At 40.7% G+C, this 17584-nt stretch overlaps 1 protein-coding gene and 2 pseudogenes across 1 annotated transcript; 2 read left to right on the top strand and 1 right to left on the bottom strand.

The window, feature by feature from the left end:
- LOC106725249 overlaps positions 1-2694 on the bottom strand; it is a 15551-nt pseudogene extending 12857 nt beyond the window's left edge.
- A 2134-nt stretch (positions 2695-4828) lies between these two features.
- LOC102259871 lies at positions 4829-8325 on the top strand (annotated as a pseudogene).
- Positions 8326-11944: 3619 nt separating this feature from the next.
- On the top strand, positions 11945-17302 carry INSL6 (insulin-like 6). Its single transcript, XM_005861346.1, has 2 exons — positions 11945-12230; positions 16959-17302. The coding sequence occupies exons 1-2, from the start codon at positions 11945-11947 to the stop codon at positions 17300-17302; spliced, it is 630 nt and encodes a 209-aa protein (XP_005861408.1).
- Positions 17303-17584: the final 282 nt, after the last annotated feature.

Here is a 17584-nt window from a genome sequence, read left to right as displayed (position 1 = left end):
ACAGTTGGACAGTCGCTTAGGCTTTTATGTATTTAGATTGTAGAATTTACAAACCATTTCTGTAACAAAGTAACTGTGAATTGATATGAAAACTTGTTAGAATAGTAAATTAACAAACTTATCATTTTAGTATTTAGCTAGTTCCTTCAATTTACATAGACGTAAAATTTTAGACAAATTCACTTAAATACCAAGTAAATTTCCACCAAATGTCTGTGGCCCTGACTGGGAATCAAACTGTGACCTCCTGGTTCTTAAGTTGATGCTCAACCACTGAGTCATGCCAGTCAGGCTATATTTTTATTATTAACCTAAGTCTATAGTTTACATTAGGGCTCACTCTTTGTGTTATAAATTCTGTTTTTAATTAATAGACTTTGTTTTTAGACTAGTCTTAGGTTCACAGAAAATCTGAGTGGAAAGTACAGGAAGCTCCCATATATTCCCATCCTTTCCAGGGCACCTATTCCCCTACCCTCCAATATTTGTACATTTGTTACAACTGATAAACCAACATTGACATATTGTTGTCAACCAAAGCCCATAGTTTATACCTGGTGTTGTACATTCTACAGATTCTGACAAATGTATAATGACATGTATCCATTCTCATAGTACCATATAGGACAAGGTCATTGTCCTAAAATTCCCTCCCTTCCCCCAAATCTCTGCCACCAATTCTTTTACTGTCCCCACAGTTTTGCCTCTCTAGAAACTCATTCGTTATCACACAGTATATAGCCTTTTCAGATAGTCTTCTTTCACTTAATAATATGTCTTAGGATTTCTCCATGTTTTTTCAAAGCTTGATTATTCATTTCTTAATGGCACTGAATAACATTGGCATGGAGGTACCACAGTTCTTTTATTCATTCATCTTGGTTGCATTCAAGTTTTGACAATTATGAATAGAGCTGCTATAAAAACATTCATGTGCAGGTTTTTGTGTGGACATGTTTTCAACTCATGTGGGTAAATAGCAAGAAACATGATGATATGGTGATATGGTAAGAAGATGTTCAGTTTTTTTAAAAAAAACTTCTAGAAGAGCAAAAGACAGTAATTTTGAGAAGGAAGTTTGGAAGTTTCAAGACTTTTCTCTTCATGAAAATGTGCTCTCTTTAGCATGCAGTATGTTATATGTTATGAGATTTCATTATTTGTAAAATGGGGTTAATGAAATCCATTATTTAGCTTCTATGAAGAATGTTGGGAAAATAATGTTTAAAATGTGATAGAGTGGTGTGACCAGTGTGGCTTAATTAGTTGAGCATGATCCATATACCAGGGGGTCACTGGATAGATTTTCAGTCAGGGCATATGCCCAGGTTGCAGTTTGATTCATAGTCAGGGCATATGCCCAGGTTGCAGTTTGATTCATAGTCAGGGCATATGCCCAGGTTGCAGTTTGATTCATAGTCAGGGCATATGCCCAGGTTGCAGTTTGATTCATAGTCAGGGCATATGCCCAGGTTGCAGTTTGATTCATAGTCAGGGCATATGCCCAGGTTGCAGTTTGATTCATAGTCAGGGCATATGCCCAGGTTGCAGGCTCAGTCCCCAGTAGGGAATGTGCAAGAGACAGCCAATAGATGTTTCTCTCTTATTGACATTTCTATCTCTCCTTCTCCCTTCCTCTCTATAAAATCAATAATAATTTTTTAAAAATATGATAGAGCATATACTGGACATCTTTGAGAAATTTGATAGCTGAAAATATAAATAAAAATGTTATTACTAAAATCTTTTGTTTTACAATGGCAACATACTTCTTACAACCACAGAAAGGAGAAAATAAAGTGACTAATACTGAAAAAAAAACCCACACAAAAACTTCTAAGCTGTCTTTCAAAGTGGCTATACCATTTTACATTACCAGCAGCAATGAATGAGTTCCTCTTACTCAGATCCTCCACAGCATTTGTTGTTATCAGTGTTCTGGATTTTGGTCATTCTAATAGGTGAAATGGTATCTCATTGATTTTGTTGTTTTAATTGAATTTATTGGGGTGACACTGGTTAATAAAATTATACAAGTTCCAGGTATACAATTCTACAATACACCATCTGAATATTGTATTGTGTTTACCACCCCAAGTCAAGTCGTCTTCTTCCATCACCATTTATACCCCTTTACCTTCTTCTACCTCCCCCCATGCCTCCTTCCCTTGGGCAATCACTATACTGTTGTCTGTGTTCAGCAGTCTTTCTTTTTTTCCTTGCCTAATCCCTTCACCTTCTCACGCATTCTGTTCTCTGTATCCATGAGTCTGTCTCCACATTGTTAGTTTATTTTGTTCATTAGATCCCACATGAGTGAAATCATACGGTACTTGTGTTTTTCTAACTGGCTTATCTCACTCAGCATAATACTCTCCAGGTCCATCTATGCTATTACAAAAGGTAAGATTTTCCTCTTTTTATGGCTGAGTAGTATTCCCATTGTGTAAATGTAGCACAAGCTTTCCCCCCGCACTTATCAAGTGCTGAGGAGCACTTGAGCTCCTTCCAATCTTGGCTATTGTAAGTAGAACTGCAATGAACACAGGGGTGCATATATTCTTTCAAATCTGCATTTCAATTTTCTTTGGATATAATCCCAGAAGTAGAGTAGCTGGGTCAAAAGGCAGTTACATTTTTAAGTTTTTCAGGAAACTCTACACTGTTTTCCATAGTAGCTATACCAATCCGCATTATGGCCAACAGTGCACTAGGGTTCCCTTTTCTTAACATCCTCGCCAACACTTGTCATTTGTGGATTTATTAATGATATCCATTCAGAGGTGTGAGGTGATAACTCATTGTGCTTTTAATTTGCATTTCTCTGATAATTAGTGACATTTGGCATCGTTTCATATGTATATTGGCCATCTGTATATCTTCCTTGGAGAAGTGACCAATCAGGTGCTTTGCCTGTTTTGAAATTGGATTATTTTGGGGGGCGGAGGGGTTGTTTATTTTTTGGTGTTGAGTTGTTTGAGTTCTTCATAAATTTTAGAATATTAACTCCTTATCAGAGGTATCATTGGTGAATGTGTCTTCCTATTCAGTGGGTTGTCTTTTCATTTTGCTCATGATTTCTCTTGCTGTGAAAAAATGTTTAGTTTGATGCAGTCCCATTTGTTTATTTTTTTTTCTTTTGTTTCCCTTGCCCTAGGAGATATATCAGAAAAAATATTGCTACAAGAAATATCTAAGATTTTACTCTGGTAACTGCTGAGTCCACTCCTTGAGTGTGCTACTCATGAAGGTGTTTGAATGGTGCTCCAGCATGGTCTGAAGCTGTCCACTGGGTGTGCTGGCTCTGGGGCCTCCTGGAAGGTGCAGGCCAAGGTCAGCCACCACGTGTGCTCTGCCTGGGGCCATCGATTATGAACAACAAAGCAATCTACAGATGGCTTCTACTTGTGCTGGGCTTAAAGGTGCCCAGGAGAGGTCAAGCTGCAAACCAAGGCTGGTTACCACTAGTGCTGGGCCTGAGGCCACTTAGCAAGAGTTATGGGGCATGCTGAGGCCAGATTCTGCTTGTTTGAGAGATTTTAGGGAAGTCTGGAACATAAGCCAAGACAGACCATTTGTATGGAAAAAAAACATTGGAAACAGCTTGGATAGGTCCGCTAGTTGGGTAGGGCAGGGTCTCAGTGTATCACCAGTAGGGTGAATGGTGATACCCAGGTTGATGGAGACAGATATGGCACCTGCCGACTGGCTCCATGGGGGCCAGTACCATACTGTTTTGATTACTATAGCCGTATAGTATTGTTTGATATCAAAGATATGTTTTGAAAGAATGATTATAATGACATATTATCTGTTGAGTGATTACCACATCAGGCTTGTATATGTTGTACCCCATTTAATCTTTGTAGCAGGCATATCAAGTAGTACTATAATTATCCCCATTTTATGGATGAGGGAGCTCAGACTTATAGAAGTTAAGAAATTTGCCAAATATCACAGAGCTGGTAAGCAGAAGAGGCCTGAGTCATTGAAATTTTTAAAATCCTGATTTCTGGGCCTCATCCTCCAGAAATTCTTTCTTTGTTACTAATGTTGTGGCCCCACCCCATAACAAAGAAACAGAATTTCCAGAGGATGAGGCCCAGAAATCAGGATTTTAAAAATTTCAATGACTCAGGCCTCTTCTGCTTACCAGCTCTGTGATATTTGACAAATTTCTTAACTTCTATAAGTCTGAGCTCCCTCATCCATAAAATGGGGATAATTATAGTACTACTTGATATGCCTGCTACAAAGATTAAATGGGGTACAACATATACAAGCCTGATGTGGTAATCACTCAACAGATAATATGTCATTATAATCATTCTTTCAAAACATATCTTTGATATCAAACAATACTATACGGCTATAGTAATCAAAACAGTATGGTACTGGCAAAAAAAAGACATGTCGATCAGTTGAACAGTATAGAGGGCCATAAATAAACCCACACCTACATGGTTAATTAATATATGATAAAGGCAGCAAGAATGTATAAAGACCATATATTCAGTAAACAGTGCTTGCAAAACTGGACAGTTGAAGAAAGTAAAAATAGAGCACCTTCTTACACCATACACAATAATAATCTCAAAATGGATTAAAGACTTAAATATAACACTCAAAACCATAAAACTTCTAAAAGAAAACATAGGCAGTAAAAGAAACATTTCTTTTAGCAATATTTCTTTATCTCCTTAGACAAGGGAAACAAAAGAAAAAAATAAACAAATGGGACTACATCGAACTAAAATGATTCTGCACAGCAAAGGAAACCATCAACAAAACAAAAACACAACCTATGAATGGAAGAACATATTCACCAATGATAGATCCAATAAGGTATTAATATCCAAAATTTATAAAGAATTCATACAACTCAACACCAAAAAAATCAAACAATTCAATTTAAAAAAAATGGGCGAGAACAGATGGACGCTTCTCCAAAGAGAACATACAATTGGCTAATAAATATATGAAAAGATGCTGAACATCACTAGTCATCAGAGAATTGAAAATTAAAACCACAATGAGGTATCACCTCACACCTGTCAGAATGGCTATCATCAATAAATCACCAAAAAATGTTGGAGAGAATGTTGAAGAAAAGGGAACCCTAGTGCACTATTGGTGGAAATGCAGATCAGTGTAGCCTCTATGGAAAACAGTATGGAGGTTCCTCAAAATTAAAAATGAAACTGCCGCCCTGATTGGTTTGGCTCAGTGGATAGAGCGTCGGCCTGCGGACTGAAGGGTCCCAGGTTTGATTCTGGTCGAGGGCATGTACCTTGGTTGCAGACACATCCCCAGTGGGGAGTGTGCAAGAGGCAGCTGAATTGATGTTTCTCTCTCATCGATGTTTCTAACTCTCTATCCCTCTCCTTCTCCCTTCCTCTCTGTAAAAAAAAAATCAATAAAATATACTTTAAAAATAAATAAATAAATAAAAATAAAAATGAAACTGCCTTATGACCCAGTGATTCCACTTCTGGGTATATATCTGAAGAAACCCAAAGTATAATTCAAAAGAATATATGCACCCATATGTTCACTGCAGTGTTCTTTACAATAGCCAAGATATGGAAGCAATCCAAGTGCCCATCAATAAATGAGTGGATTGCCAAGCTGGTGTGATCAGTGGTTGAGCATCAACCTATGAACCAGGAGATCATAGTTCGATTCCCAGTTAGGGCACATGCCCAGGTTGCAGGCTCAATCCCCAGTGGGGGGCATGCAGAAGGCAGCCGATCAATGATTCTCTCTCATCACTGATGTTTCTGTATCTCTCCTTCCCTCTCCCTTCGTCTCTGAAATCAATAAAAAAATAAATTAATAAAATAGATGAGTGGATAAAAAAGCAGCGGTACAGAGAAACTATGGAATATTACTTGGCCATAAAAAAGAATGAAACCTTGCCATTTGCAACAGCACAGATGGACTTAGAGGGTATGCTAAGTGAAATAAATCAGACAGAGAAAGATAAATACCATACAATTTCATTTATATGTGGAAAATAAAAGAGTGAAATAAATGAACAAACAGAATAGAAATACTCAAAGATACAAAGATCAGACTGATAGTTGCCAGATGTGTGGGGGGTTGGGAGGCTGGGTGAAAAAGGTGAAGGGACTAAGAAATACAAACTGGTAGTTACAAAACAGTCATGGGAATGTAACTACAACATAGGAAATATAGTCAATAATATTGTAATAAGTATGTTGCCAGGTGGGTACTGGAAATATCGGGAGAAATCACTTTGTAAAGTGCATGATTGTCTAACAACTGTACTGTACACCTGAAAATAATATAAATAATATTGAATATAAACTTTAATTTAAAAATTTTTTTTTAAAATGTAAAAACCTATATTTGAATACATATTACTGATATGTATTCTACAATACATACTTGCTGTAAACACCAAGAATAAAGTGTAATAAAACACCATTACAGTAGGGAAGACAAATAAATAATTGGACAGAAAGCAAAGAAGTAAAGGAGACATTACTTGTATTATAACCAAGCAATTATTTTAGTTATTATAATTCATTCTACCCACAATTAACATCCTAAACTAAAAATTTTAAGGATTAAGTCATGGGAATCCTAGTTTCCACATCAAAATATCAACACAAAATGCTAAAATAAGTTGAGAAACAAATATTCCAGTATAATTCCTAACAACCCCATGTTTTATCTTTCATAAATGAAATTCTTATTTATAAATACTCAAATGTGTTTTACTGGGCAGCTCCCATTTTATGACAATGTTCTGGAATAAGGTAGCTAGGAAGGGAAACACATAAGTCAGGCAGGAATTCATTCAGTAATAACAGTAATTTATTCATTCAAAATAAATCAATCATTTCACGAACAATTCGTTCAATTCACTAAATTCATTGAATCTTGCTAATATTGTAAGTAGTATTTGTAGGTAGAATGTGTTCATTCATTCATTAAATGTTTAGCAGGTACTGTCTTAGGCTTGGATAATAAATATTAAAAAACAGTTCCTCCACCCCTGGCTCTTGCCTCTTGCCTTCGACACCACTGTGGCCTCGCCCACTGTGCAGACCCAGGGAGCCCTGCCACTGCAGTCTGACTGCCCGCTGCAGTGGGCCAGGATGTAGGACTTTCTGGAGGAGGGAGATACTCCCTGAGAAGTTGATGACAGGAAGCAACAAGGAGGTGGATTACACTCACTGCTCTACTTCGGCTGCAGCCTGAGCGCCCCCCTGCGCGCAGGTTAATGCCAGCCTAGCCACTTTGTATGGCCGCCTGAGCCAGGACAAGGGAATACAGAGGCTTGGGCCAGAGGCTGTGAGCCTGAGGGGAGGAGGGATTGGCTGGTCGTCATGGAGCCAGAACCCCAGTGCTGCCTGGAAATGTCTTTGTGTCCTTGGACCAGGACCAGCAGCAATAGCAGGACTTCCTGGGTGACATGTCTTGGTTGACAATGCAATACAGGAAGCTTAAACTTTGGAACAAATATCAAATTTCCAACATTCATCACTAATATTCTTAGATGCTAACACTGGGAAGATCATGTGCAGGAATGGGCTGCTGGTGATTCATGGTGACCCAGAAAATTTGGAATTCCCTTGGGGACCTAAACCGTTTTTTCAGGGAAGTCATTGCAGGGCTCCTGCTTAGAAATAATGGAGAATAGCAGCCTGGAGGGGTCTCACGTGGAAGTCTATTTCTCCGTACACTGGTGTCCCCCCTGCCAAAGCCTCACCCCGGTCCTGGTGGAATCCTACCGGAAGATCAAGGAGGCAGGTCAGAAATTTGAAGTCATCCTTGTTAGTGCAGACAGGTCAGAGGACTTATATTCAAATAGTACTTCAGTGAGATGCCCTGGCTTGCTGTCCCCTACACTGAGGAGGCCCAGTGTTGTGCCTCAACTGGCTGTATGGAATTCAAGGCATTCCCACCCTCATCATGCTGGACCTGCAGGGTCCAGTGGAGGTGCTGACCGAGGGCAAGAACTGCAGGGAGTTCCCGTGGAACATCATGCCTGTGCTCGGAGCTGTCTGACTCCAATGCCCTGGAGCCCTGGCCTCATCCTTTTTGTAGATTCTGAGGATGATGGGAAGTCCCAAGTGGCCAAGCAGGTGATCCAGCCAATAGCTGAGAAGATCATTGCCAAGTACAAAGCCAAAGGGGAGGCACCACTTCTGTTCTTCATGGTGGAGGAGGATGATATGATTGACTCCCTGAGAGATTATACCAACCTGCCAGAGGCTACTGGACATGGCAGTCTGGGTCAAGGACATGATGGATGTGGAGGAGATCAGCCCTACCATTGCAGAGGCCTCTTGAATGACTCCTAGAAGAGAAGCTCAAACAAGAGTCCATTTAGTGGGCCTCCGACCTCATGAGACACTACTTAAAACTCAGTCTTCCCTCCTTCCCTTCCTTCCTTATACCCACAGACTTCTCCAGCATGTCCTGAATCACATAACCCAAGTGTCCAGCCTCGCTATGGTACCGTTTTTCTGCATTACCTTCTCAGCTAGTACCCTAGGGTGCGCATCCTCTCAGCAGCATAGGAACCCACCATGTTTGGAGACGCTGCTTGCGATTCACGGACGCCCAAGCCTGGCCAGAGCTGGTGCTGCATCACTCACTCTCTCAGTCACCAGCTCTTGGTGAAGTATTTGCCAAGGTGTCCTGCCCAGTGAGCAAGAAGGGACAGTGCATCCGTGCTCTGGCTCACACAGTTCAGTGACAAAGGTGGAACAGGAATAGGGCCGCCTCGTTACACCTCAGCTTAGAGCTTCTGGTGAGAAATCTTTTTCTAAGTAACTTAGTCTGTTTTGGTCTGAGGGAAAAACACTAGCTTGTCAATTGGTACTTGGGCAGGGATCTCAGATTTCAAACGAAGTTTGTGTTCTTCTCTGGTGATTCATATAGTAACTGCTTACTTTGATTGAGCTCTTACCATGGACTAAGAGCTTCTCATTCCTTTCTTATCTCTCTTTCTTCCTTGATCTTGACCTTCTTTAAGTTTCTGCCTTCTCATACAAACAGCCCCTACTAGCTTGGAATTTTGTTAATAACTTCTTCCCCTCCAACATCTTTCCAAGAAGATGCACCTGGCCCTGGTTCTTAGAGAAGCACCGCCTCCCCAGTGTATTCCTCTGGGCCAGGACTACATGAACTCTGTTGAGGTGCCTGTGCCCAACTTTGGTTACCCCTGTCATTCCCTTTTCTTTTCAGAGCAGAACTAAAAAGAGACTACTTACCAGAAGCCTAGCTTTTTCCTAAGAACCTGCAGAAAAAGCTGTGTCCAAGGGTGGGAATGAGGGCAGAAGACATGTCAATGAAGAGTATGCCTTGGGTCCACTTTCCTAGGCCCTGCTAACTTGGCTCCTTATTTGGGCTTAACTGACCACAAAAAGGAGAATAGCATCTGTGTTCTTAGCATTTGGGATGGAGGGCTTCGCCTAGGAACCTGCACAGTTTTAGCCTCTCTCAACCAGGTGTCGGGGTCTTTGAAGCAACCGCAGGCCTTATCCTTGGTTCCACTCTACAGAACTCTGCCAACCAAGACCATTTATTTGGAAAACCCAGCCCCCAATTATCTGTAACACCATTGCTCCTGTCTGAACTGGATTGCTGATGTGTAGTTCAGAGGTACAAAATTAGCTGGTAATTAGACTGTTACTTGATGTCTCCAGCCTGAAATGCAGTCACTTAGTAGGAAATAAAGCAGGCATCCCTATACATTAAAAAAAAAAGTTCCACTCCTCAATGAGCTTACAACTAATAGAGAAGAGATAATTACTAGTACATGATTTTTTTTCAAAATTCACCATAGTGCAACAAAGAACTATAATTATGACATAAACATAAAATAGGATATAAAGGAACAAGTAGTCAATTCTTAGGAAGCTTATTCAGTTATTCTTTCATTCATTCACCAAATGTGATATGATTGTTGATATTAACATGTCATTTATTATTTGTTATTGATATTATTAGTTATAATTATTAACATTAAACTATCTCTGAGAACCAACTATGTGCCAGGCACTGTTCAAGAAAAATGATATCAAGGTAGACAAAATTAATAAAATCACTGCCTACATGGAGCTCACGTTCTGGGAAGAAGAGACTAATAGTAAACATATAGAGAAGTAAAATATATAGCATGTTAGTTTGTAATGAATGATAAGAAGAAATACAAAGCAGGGCAAGGGTATAGCAAGTGCAAAGAGAATGAGAATATAAATCAAATTTGCCAGTTTCTGACAACATATTGCTTACTGTGTGTGTGTGTGTGTGTGTGTGTGTGTGTGTTTTGAATCTTCCTCTCAGTTATAACAAATATTTTCCTTTTTCACAGGGTTTCGCTGATAAAGTTCTGACTAGGACTCATGGCCCACTGTAGTTTGGACATTAGTTGTTTTTTAAGGAAGGCAATGAAATCAAGCTAATCAAATCACATCAAGCTTTAGAAATATCTGACTGCCAGTTAATTTAACAGTATTCATGGATGCCACTGGGAAAGCAGGGCAAAGCTGGAGGAAAGGAAAATGGAGAAAAAGACAGTCAGGAGGCAGAAAGAAAGGGGGAGAGAAAAAGTAAAATGTGAAGGGAAATGGAGAATATCATTGACAACTGCTGGTGTCTCTCTAAGGCATTGGTTCTCAACCTTGGCTGCACATTAGAATCACCTGGGAATCTTTTTAAAATCCTGATTTCTGGGCCTCATCCTCCGAAAATTCTGTTTGTCACTAATGTTATAGCCCCACCCCATAACAAAGAAACAGAATTTCCGGAGGATGAGGCCCAGAAATCAGGATTTTAAAAAGATTCCCAGGTGATTCTAATGTGCAGCCAAGGTTGAGAACCACTGGTCTAAGGCTTTGTCAGCCTTAAACCGGTTACTCCTGAGACTGCCCCTGACTGCCCCCTCGTTGTGGGTCGTATGGCTTCACAGCCAACACTAATTTAAAAAAAAAAGTAAAGTGACAAAGCGACCTACAGAAAGAAACTACACTGCTCTTTCCTGCCCTTTCCCTCCTAATTTAACAAAATTCTGTCATTCTTAGAAGGCAAATCCTCTACGAGTCCCTGCCACGGATTAATTACCATATGGCAATAGGCAGTCCTCTATAATCTATAACCAAAAGAACCAGATTACCATCCCAGGTACCCGAGGCCCATTTCTCCCTGTGGAGCGGGTAGACATTTTCTGAAGAAGCTTTGAGTCTGACTTTAAAATACACATAATGGAGGGGATGAGGACACATTTGTAATACCTTAACTAATAAAGAATTTTTAAAAAATACACATTACACATACGCTCGCACACGTCACGTTTCAACATATTTCACTGCCAAGTACGTGTCAGGCCCCGAGGCACAAGGGACAAGGACAGCAGACACAGGCCCTGCCTTCCTGGAGCTGGGGGTGCAGAGGAAGAAGTTACTGCGCAAGCACGCCACCGAGAACCAACCTCCTGAGGTAAACACTGTGAAGGAAAGGAGCGCCTTCTCTGCAGAAGTGACGCCCCACTAACAACCACGCAAAAAAAGGCTACCCTGGAAGGAACAACACATCGTTTTGTGGCTTTTTTCCCGTTAACTGGGGCCCCTGTTTCATTTGATTCGTCTCCCTAGTGAGGGAGGCAAGAAAAAGGAAAGCAACCATGTTACTTACCACCGCCTCAGAGCCAGGGGGAGCGCGGGAAGCCCAGGCCTAGGCACCATCTCGCGCCACTTCCTGTCCGTGTTCTCACGACCTTCCCCGAGGTCCGCACGTGCTCAGTAGACCTGCAGGTGTGCGCGCATGCGTGTGCACGTGCTCAGTAGACCTACGGGTGTGCGCGCATGCGTGTGCACGTGCCCAGCTCTGGCGCAGGCGCAGGGCCATGAGGCGGTTAGCGCACGCGCGTGGCTGGCCTATCTCGGGGGAGGGGGCGGTGTGAGGGATGTCTGCGCTCCTCCACCTGTGCCCGCTGTGGCTCGGGCTCCTGCTGGTTCGGTTCTCCCAAGAGCAAAGCTACACGAGCAGAGCCCGAAAGCTGTGCGGCAGGCACCTCCTGAGAGGCATCGTGAAACTCTGTGGAGATGCCGACTGGAGCCACTTCATGGAGAACACCCCCTTCAGAAAGCAGCTGGCTCTCCAGGCCATGGAGAAGGTGGAAAGCTTCCTCCCTGGCCGGGCGAAAAGCTCCCCAAACGCTTTCCGGGCCCGGGGGAGAGGCACAGACGCAGGTAAACGTCTCTAAACCAAAGGCGTGTTGGACTCTCTGTATATTTCTTATCCCTGAATCTGCTCGGCCACATGGCGACCTTCCCCAAGAAGTGGAATGTGTGCCTAGTACACAGGTAGATTTGAAAACGAAAATTATAAGCCAGGGTATTGTGGGTATACAAAACCTCTACGAAGCTGCTTTTTTTTTTTTTTTTTTTAACTGAGGGGAAATAAGTGTACATATGTCAGTCCACACATGTGTGTAAGAATGCTGCTCGCCGCTAGCTTTCCCTTTCCGGAGTACCCTTGTCACCTGGCAAACTCCATTTGTCCTGCAAAGGCTAACCTGGGTATCATTTCCCCCCGTGGGCGGCCACTGACCTTCCCGTGGCTCCTCCATTCTCCGTCTAGCGCAGGAGTAACACTCGGCTCTATCGGACTCGTCTTCGGACCGGCTTCATGATTGGCCTGGCCCAAGTGCAAGAGGCAGGAAAGGACCACGGAGGTTGCTAAAATATAAAGCTCCCCCCCCACCCCGCATCCCCTTTTCTTGTGCCTATCTCCTCTGCTCACACACGGCCCAGTGTCCCACCACACTTCACTTAAAAGTTCAAAGATCAAGTTATTGAGAATTTCAAGACTGCGACAGCTGAGCATTAAACAAAATTCAGGGTCCTCCACAGCACCGTGTCTGTGGGGCCGCACGAGCCTCACTCCGGTGAGTCCAGCCTCCGGTGCCGACCCATGGAGTAGCGGCCGTCTCAGGCTGTTTTCACTTGACGTGCCCAGCAGAGGGCCTGGCGCGTTGTCTGTGCTGAATGTATGTTGAAGTCATCCTGAATGCTGTTAGGCAGTTTTTAGGAAGAATATTCTTGTTCCAGAGCTATTGTTATCTTCCAACTATGTTTTTTGTTTTTTTTTTTACATTTTTGTGACTAACACATTTTAAGCCCCTTATGGTTTACCATTTTTTCAAAAAGAAGTACTCTGTCAACTCAAAGCAAAAAATCGGCCAACAGACAGCTGGTATCTCAAAATCTCGTTAGTCGGGACACTCGTAAGTCAAGGCCCCACTGTATGTTTTTTTTACATTTTCTGACTAACACATGTTAGCCCCATATGGTTTACCATTTTTTCAAAAATAAAATGAATTTTATTTATAGGCGGTCCATAGCATAGTCTGATCAAAATTATTGTCTTTTTAAGGTAATTACATGTATTTGTGCAAATTTTGCAAAAGTCAAGATTTCTGAAATTAAGGACTATCATGTCAAAAAAAAAAAAGAAAGAAAGAAAAGAAAAAGAGAGACCTTAATGTAGATGACTGAAACAAAGTAAAAAAGTGCCTGTCTCATTGTAGGCACTCATTAACTTATTTTTTAATGAAGGAACGAATGAGTGAAACTTACAATATTAGTGCCGCCATGGAAATGAAACTTTTAAAGACAGACACCATGGAAACCATCAGACTGAATCTTGACCATTTTCTACCATCAAACCTACCTACATATAAACTCACCTTATCCCGCTCTTATAAAGGAAGAAGTGTCTCCCTGAAATCTTCCACTTGTACATTAATTTAGTGATTTGCACACTTTAAAGTGCATATGAATCACCTGGTGGATGCTGCTACTATACAGACTCTGATTCAGTAGGTCTGGGGTGGGACTAGATAATCTACAATGTTACAAGCTCCCAGGTGATGTTGATGCTGTTGGTTGGATGATGCTTTTTGAGTAACATGGGCCTAGTACACCTCTCTACCTATTCCTTATTCTTTTCTCCCAGACATGCAAGGAGGACCTTCACTTTCTACATCATGTTGGGTGGACATTTCTCTCACATCTAATACTGTGCTTTCACTACCTATATTACAGTCAAAATTTTACTTTCAGATATCCAAGCTCGAGTTTGTTATTTTAAAAGAGCTTGGAATCCCTTTTCTTGACAAAGCATGCTATGGAGACAATTTTCTTAATTTAAAAAAAAAAATCGCCGGGCAGCGTGGCTCAGTGGTGAGCATCAACAAATAAATCCAGAGGTCATGGTTCAATTCCCAGTCAGGGCAGATACTCAGGTTGCAGGCTCAATCCTCAGTGAGGGGTGTGCAGGAGGCAGTCGGTCAATGATTCATCATTGATGTTTCTATCTCTCTCTACACCTCCCTTCCTCTCTGAAATCAATAAAAATATATTTTTTACAAATAAAATAAATCTCTTCCCCTTTTTCATTCATCTTCCCAACCCCTCTCCCATCTAGCAACTATCTAAACACACTCTTTATGAGTGTGTTTCTGTTCTGCTTGCTTGCTTATTTTGTTTTTTAGATTCCATATATAAATGAAATCATCTAGCATTTTAACTTTCTGATGATCTATTTACCTCCAACACTGGAAAAGATAGTTTGGTACACTGATATTAAAAAAAATTTATTTCAAAGCTACTCATACATAACTTAAATCTGATATTGTGTACTTTTTGTTATGGATCCTGCATGTATGGGCCATGTCTCCAAGACCTACCCCAAAATGTGGCTTCATGATATTTCTAAATTCTGGCTGAGTATATTGTGCCTCCCATTTCTTAGTGTAGGAGAAACCATTAATGTTTCATCACCAGCTTTTCATAATCCATAACACCTGTTCCAGTTATCTATATATATAAAAGGCTAATGTGCAAAGTGTCCCCTGGGGAGTTCAACTGGGAGACCAAGAGTTCAATCACTTGCTATGACGTGCGCTGACCACCAGGGGGCGGCACGGGACAAAGGAAGGCCCTGGCCAGCAGCCAGCAGCCAGGGAAGGGAGGCCCCAGCTGGCAGCCAGAAGGCCACGATCGGCCCTGATTGCCAGCAAGGCCTAGGGATCCCACCAGTGCATGAATTTCATGCACCAGGCCTCTAGTATTGACCATATTCCCCTATCTTGATATTCATTCATGTATTCTTTATTTTTGTTTGCTTGTTAGATATCATTATCAAAACTGGGCATGCAGGCCCCCGCTCTATATTAATTCAACAACATTTGAGTGCCTCTTATAGGCTAGGTATTTTTCTTGAAAATCTATATTCTATATAAATAAAAAGCTAATATGCTAAGTGTCCTTCCCTCTGTCCAAGGGGTCACTGTGACATGCACTGACCACCAGGGGGCAGACGCTCAATGCAGGAGCTGCTGTAATGCATACTTGCCATTTACAGAGAAATGGCAGTGCAGACCTGGCTGACAAAGCAACACTCAGCTTCCCCCAAGTGGGACACAGACCCCGCCACCACCCCAAAGTGACAGCCCACCAAATCACAGCCAAACACTGCCGAGACCCCATGGCCAGCCCAGAAACAGTAGCTGTGGGTGGTGGGTAATGACATCACGTAGCAATGCCCGGCTTCCTCTCCCTAGCCACTAGCCTCCTTGGAGTTTCTTCAGCCCAGGAACACGACTTGCTTTATAGTCAGGTGGAAACATTTGCACTTTAACCAAATGTCTGTGAAACATTTTCCCATGCTTCATATCATTTGATCCTCATAGAAGTCCTGGAGTAGGTCGATAGGAGTCTAGGTGGGACCCTATTTTCTTTTCATTAGCTAGGAAAAACGGAGATTTAGAAAGTTTAGAAACTTGACCTGACTGAAAAGAAGTAAGAAATGGTGGAACTTGAAAATGACTTCAGGTTTTCTCACTGCACAAAATATAGTCAAACATTGCTGCAGTTAAATATTTTATCCTTTGTTCTCCCTGCATGATCTACAATAATAATCTACTTCGTGTTGATATTTACTGCTGTGTTGCTGACAATTACCTGAAAGAGAAGTTGGGGTGCTTCACTGGGCTGGAAAAAAAATTAGCTAAATCAGAAAGCAGGTCTAATTAAGCAAGTTTATTCTGTATCTATAAAAGGCTAAGTTGACTCGCGCATGCGCAATACATATAAAGCTCTCGCTGGCGCCAATCACACATGTGTGTTTTGATCTGTCATTGTCAACCATGAATTTGGTTTTGACACTTCTATTATAGAGAAAGGGTGAATAGTGATATTAAAATATTTCTTCTAATTAATTTCCTTTCAATATGCACGAATCTGTGCACTGGCCAACTAGTAGGTATATAAAGGTGAATGAATAGTTTCACTCAGGAAGAAGGAAAGGCTCCTGTCCTCATGAAGCTAGTAGAATAGTGAAGATAGATAATAAACGTAAGTAAATTATACAGTATGTATATATACATACAAGGATGAACTTTGAAAACATTATGCTAAGTGAAAGAAACCTGACACAAAAGGCCATATGTGGTATGATTTCATTTTCATAACAGGAAAATCCATAGAAACAGATTAGTTTCCAGGGACTGAAGGATGTGGGAAATGGGAGAGACCACTGATGGGATTTCTTTTGGGGTGATAGAAATGTTCTGCAATTACATAATGGTGATGGTTGTACAATCTCGTGAATACACTAAAAAATCACTGAATGTATGCTTTAAAATGCTGAATTTTATGGCATGTGAATATCTCAAAAAATGTTTTTTGCATAAAAATGTACAAAGATTTCTAAGCCTTTTTATAGGTAAACACTGCCTACAAGTATTTTATTTAAAAATATATATTACTTCTGAATAAACATTTTATTGTTTAAAATGTGATTACTTGTGGGTTTTTTAAATAATTTACTGACGTTAGTATTCCAGTATTATGATTAAATTTACAGCTAGAGGATGATTTTAATAAAGTAGAATTTTTCTCATCTCTCAACAGTCTCTTCTACTGCCTCTCAGGAAGAAGCAACAAACAATTTGGAGATACCGTCACCTCCTGAGTATCAGTATAACAAGGCCAACTTGCTACCTAATAAGACAAGAGAACTTGCCTCATCACAAGATATCAGTTCATATGTTCATGAGATTGTAGAATTTCAGAAGCAAAATACAAACAAAATTAAAACCTTAAGGAAATTGTTTTGGGGGAATCATCCCCAAAGGGTACGCAGAGGATATTCAGAAAAGTGTTGTCTTAGAGGATGTACAGAAGAAGAACTTATTATTGCATGCCTTCCATATATTGATTATAAAAACTTAAAGAAAGAGGAGTCTCAGTTGTGACTAAGATGTACTAACCATCATAGGAATTATACTAACTTAATAAAAGCTTAATATGTTTATTTTACTTTTATTTATTTTTTATTTTTATAATTGTCCTTGTAGGTTGTCTGCTGTGAACACCTAAGTGTACTTGCAAGCACCTGACAATACTTTATGGTGATAATAGGAATCAGTATTTTCTTTGTTGACCTCTACTTTTCATTATTTTTATAATTGAAGATGTTATTGGAAATGGCATGATCCATGTAGACATCTAAGAACTACTTGTTCATCTTTTTAAAA

The sequence above is a fragment of the Myotis brandtii genome, unplaced genomic scaffold (genome assembly GCF_000412655.1).
Source record: "Myotis brandtii unplaced genomic scaffold, ASM41265v1 scaffold149, whole genome shotgun sequence".
NCBI classification, from domain to species: domain Eukaryota; kingdom Metazoa; phylum Chordata; class Mammalia; order Chiroptera; family Vespertilionidae; genus Myotis; species Myotis brandtii.
The sequence above is the reverse complement of the archived record's forward strand: the minus strand, read 5'-3'. Positions and strand labels throughout refer to the sequence as shown.

What these genes read in the sequence shown, in the direction of transcription:
- INSL6 (XM_005861346.1), top strand. Translation starts at nt 11,945, where the DNA reads ATGTCTGCGCTCCTCCACCTGTGCCCGCTGTGGCTCGGGCTCCTGCTG. An exon ending in GGGGAGAGGCACAGACGCAG is followed by an intron (nt 12,231 to 16,958) that starts GTAAACGTCTCT and finishes ATCTCTCAACAG; the next exon opens with TCTCTTCTACTGCCTCTCAG.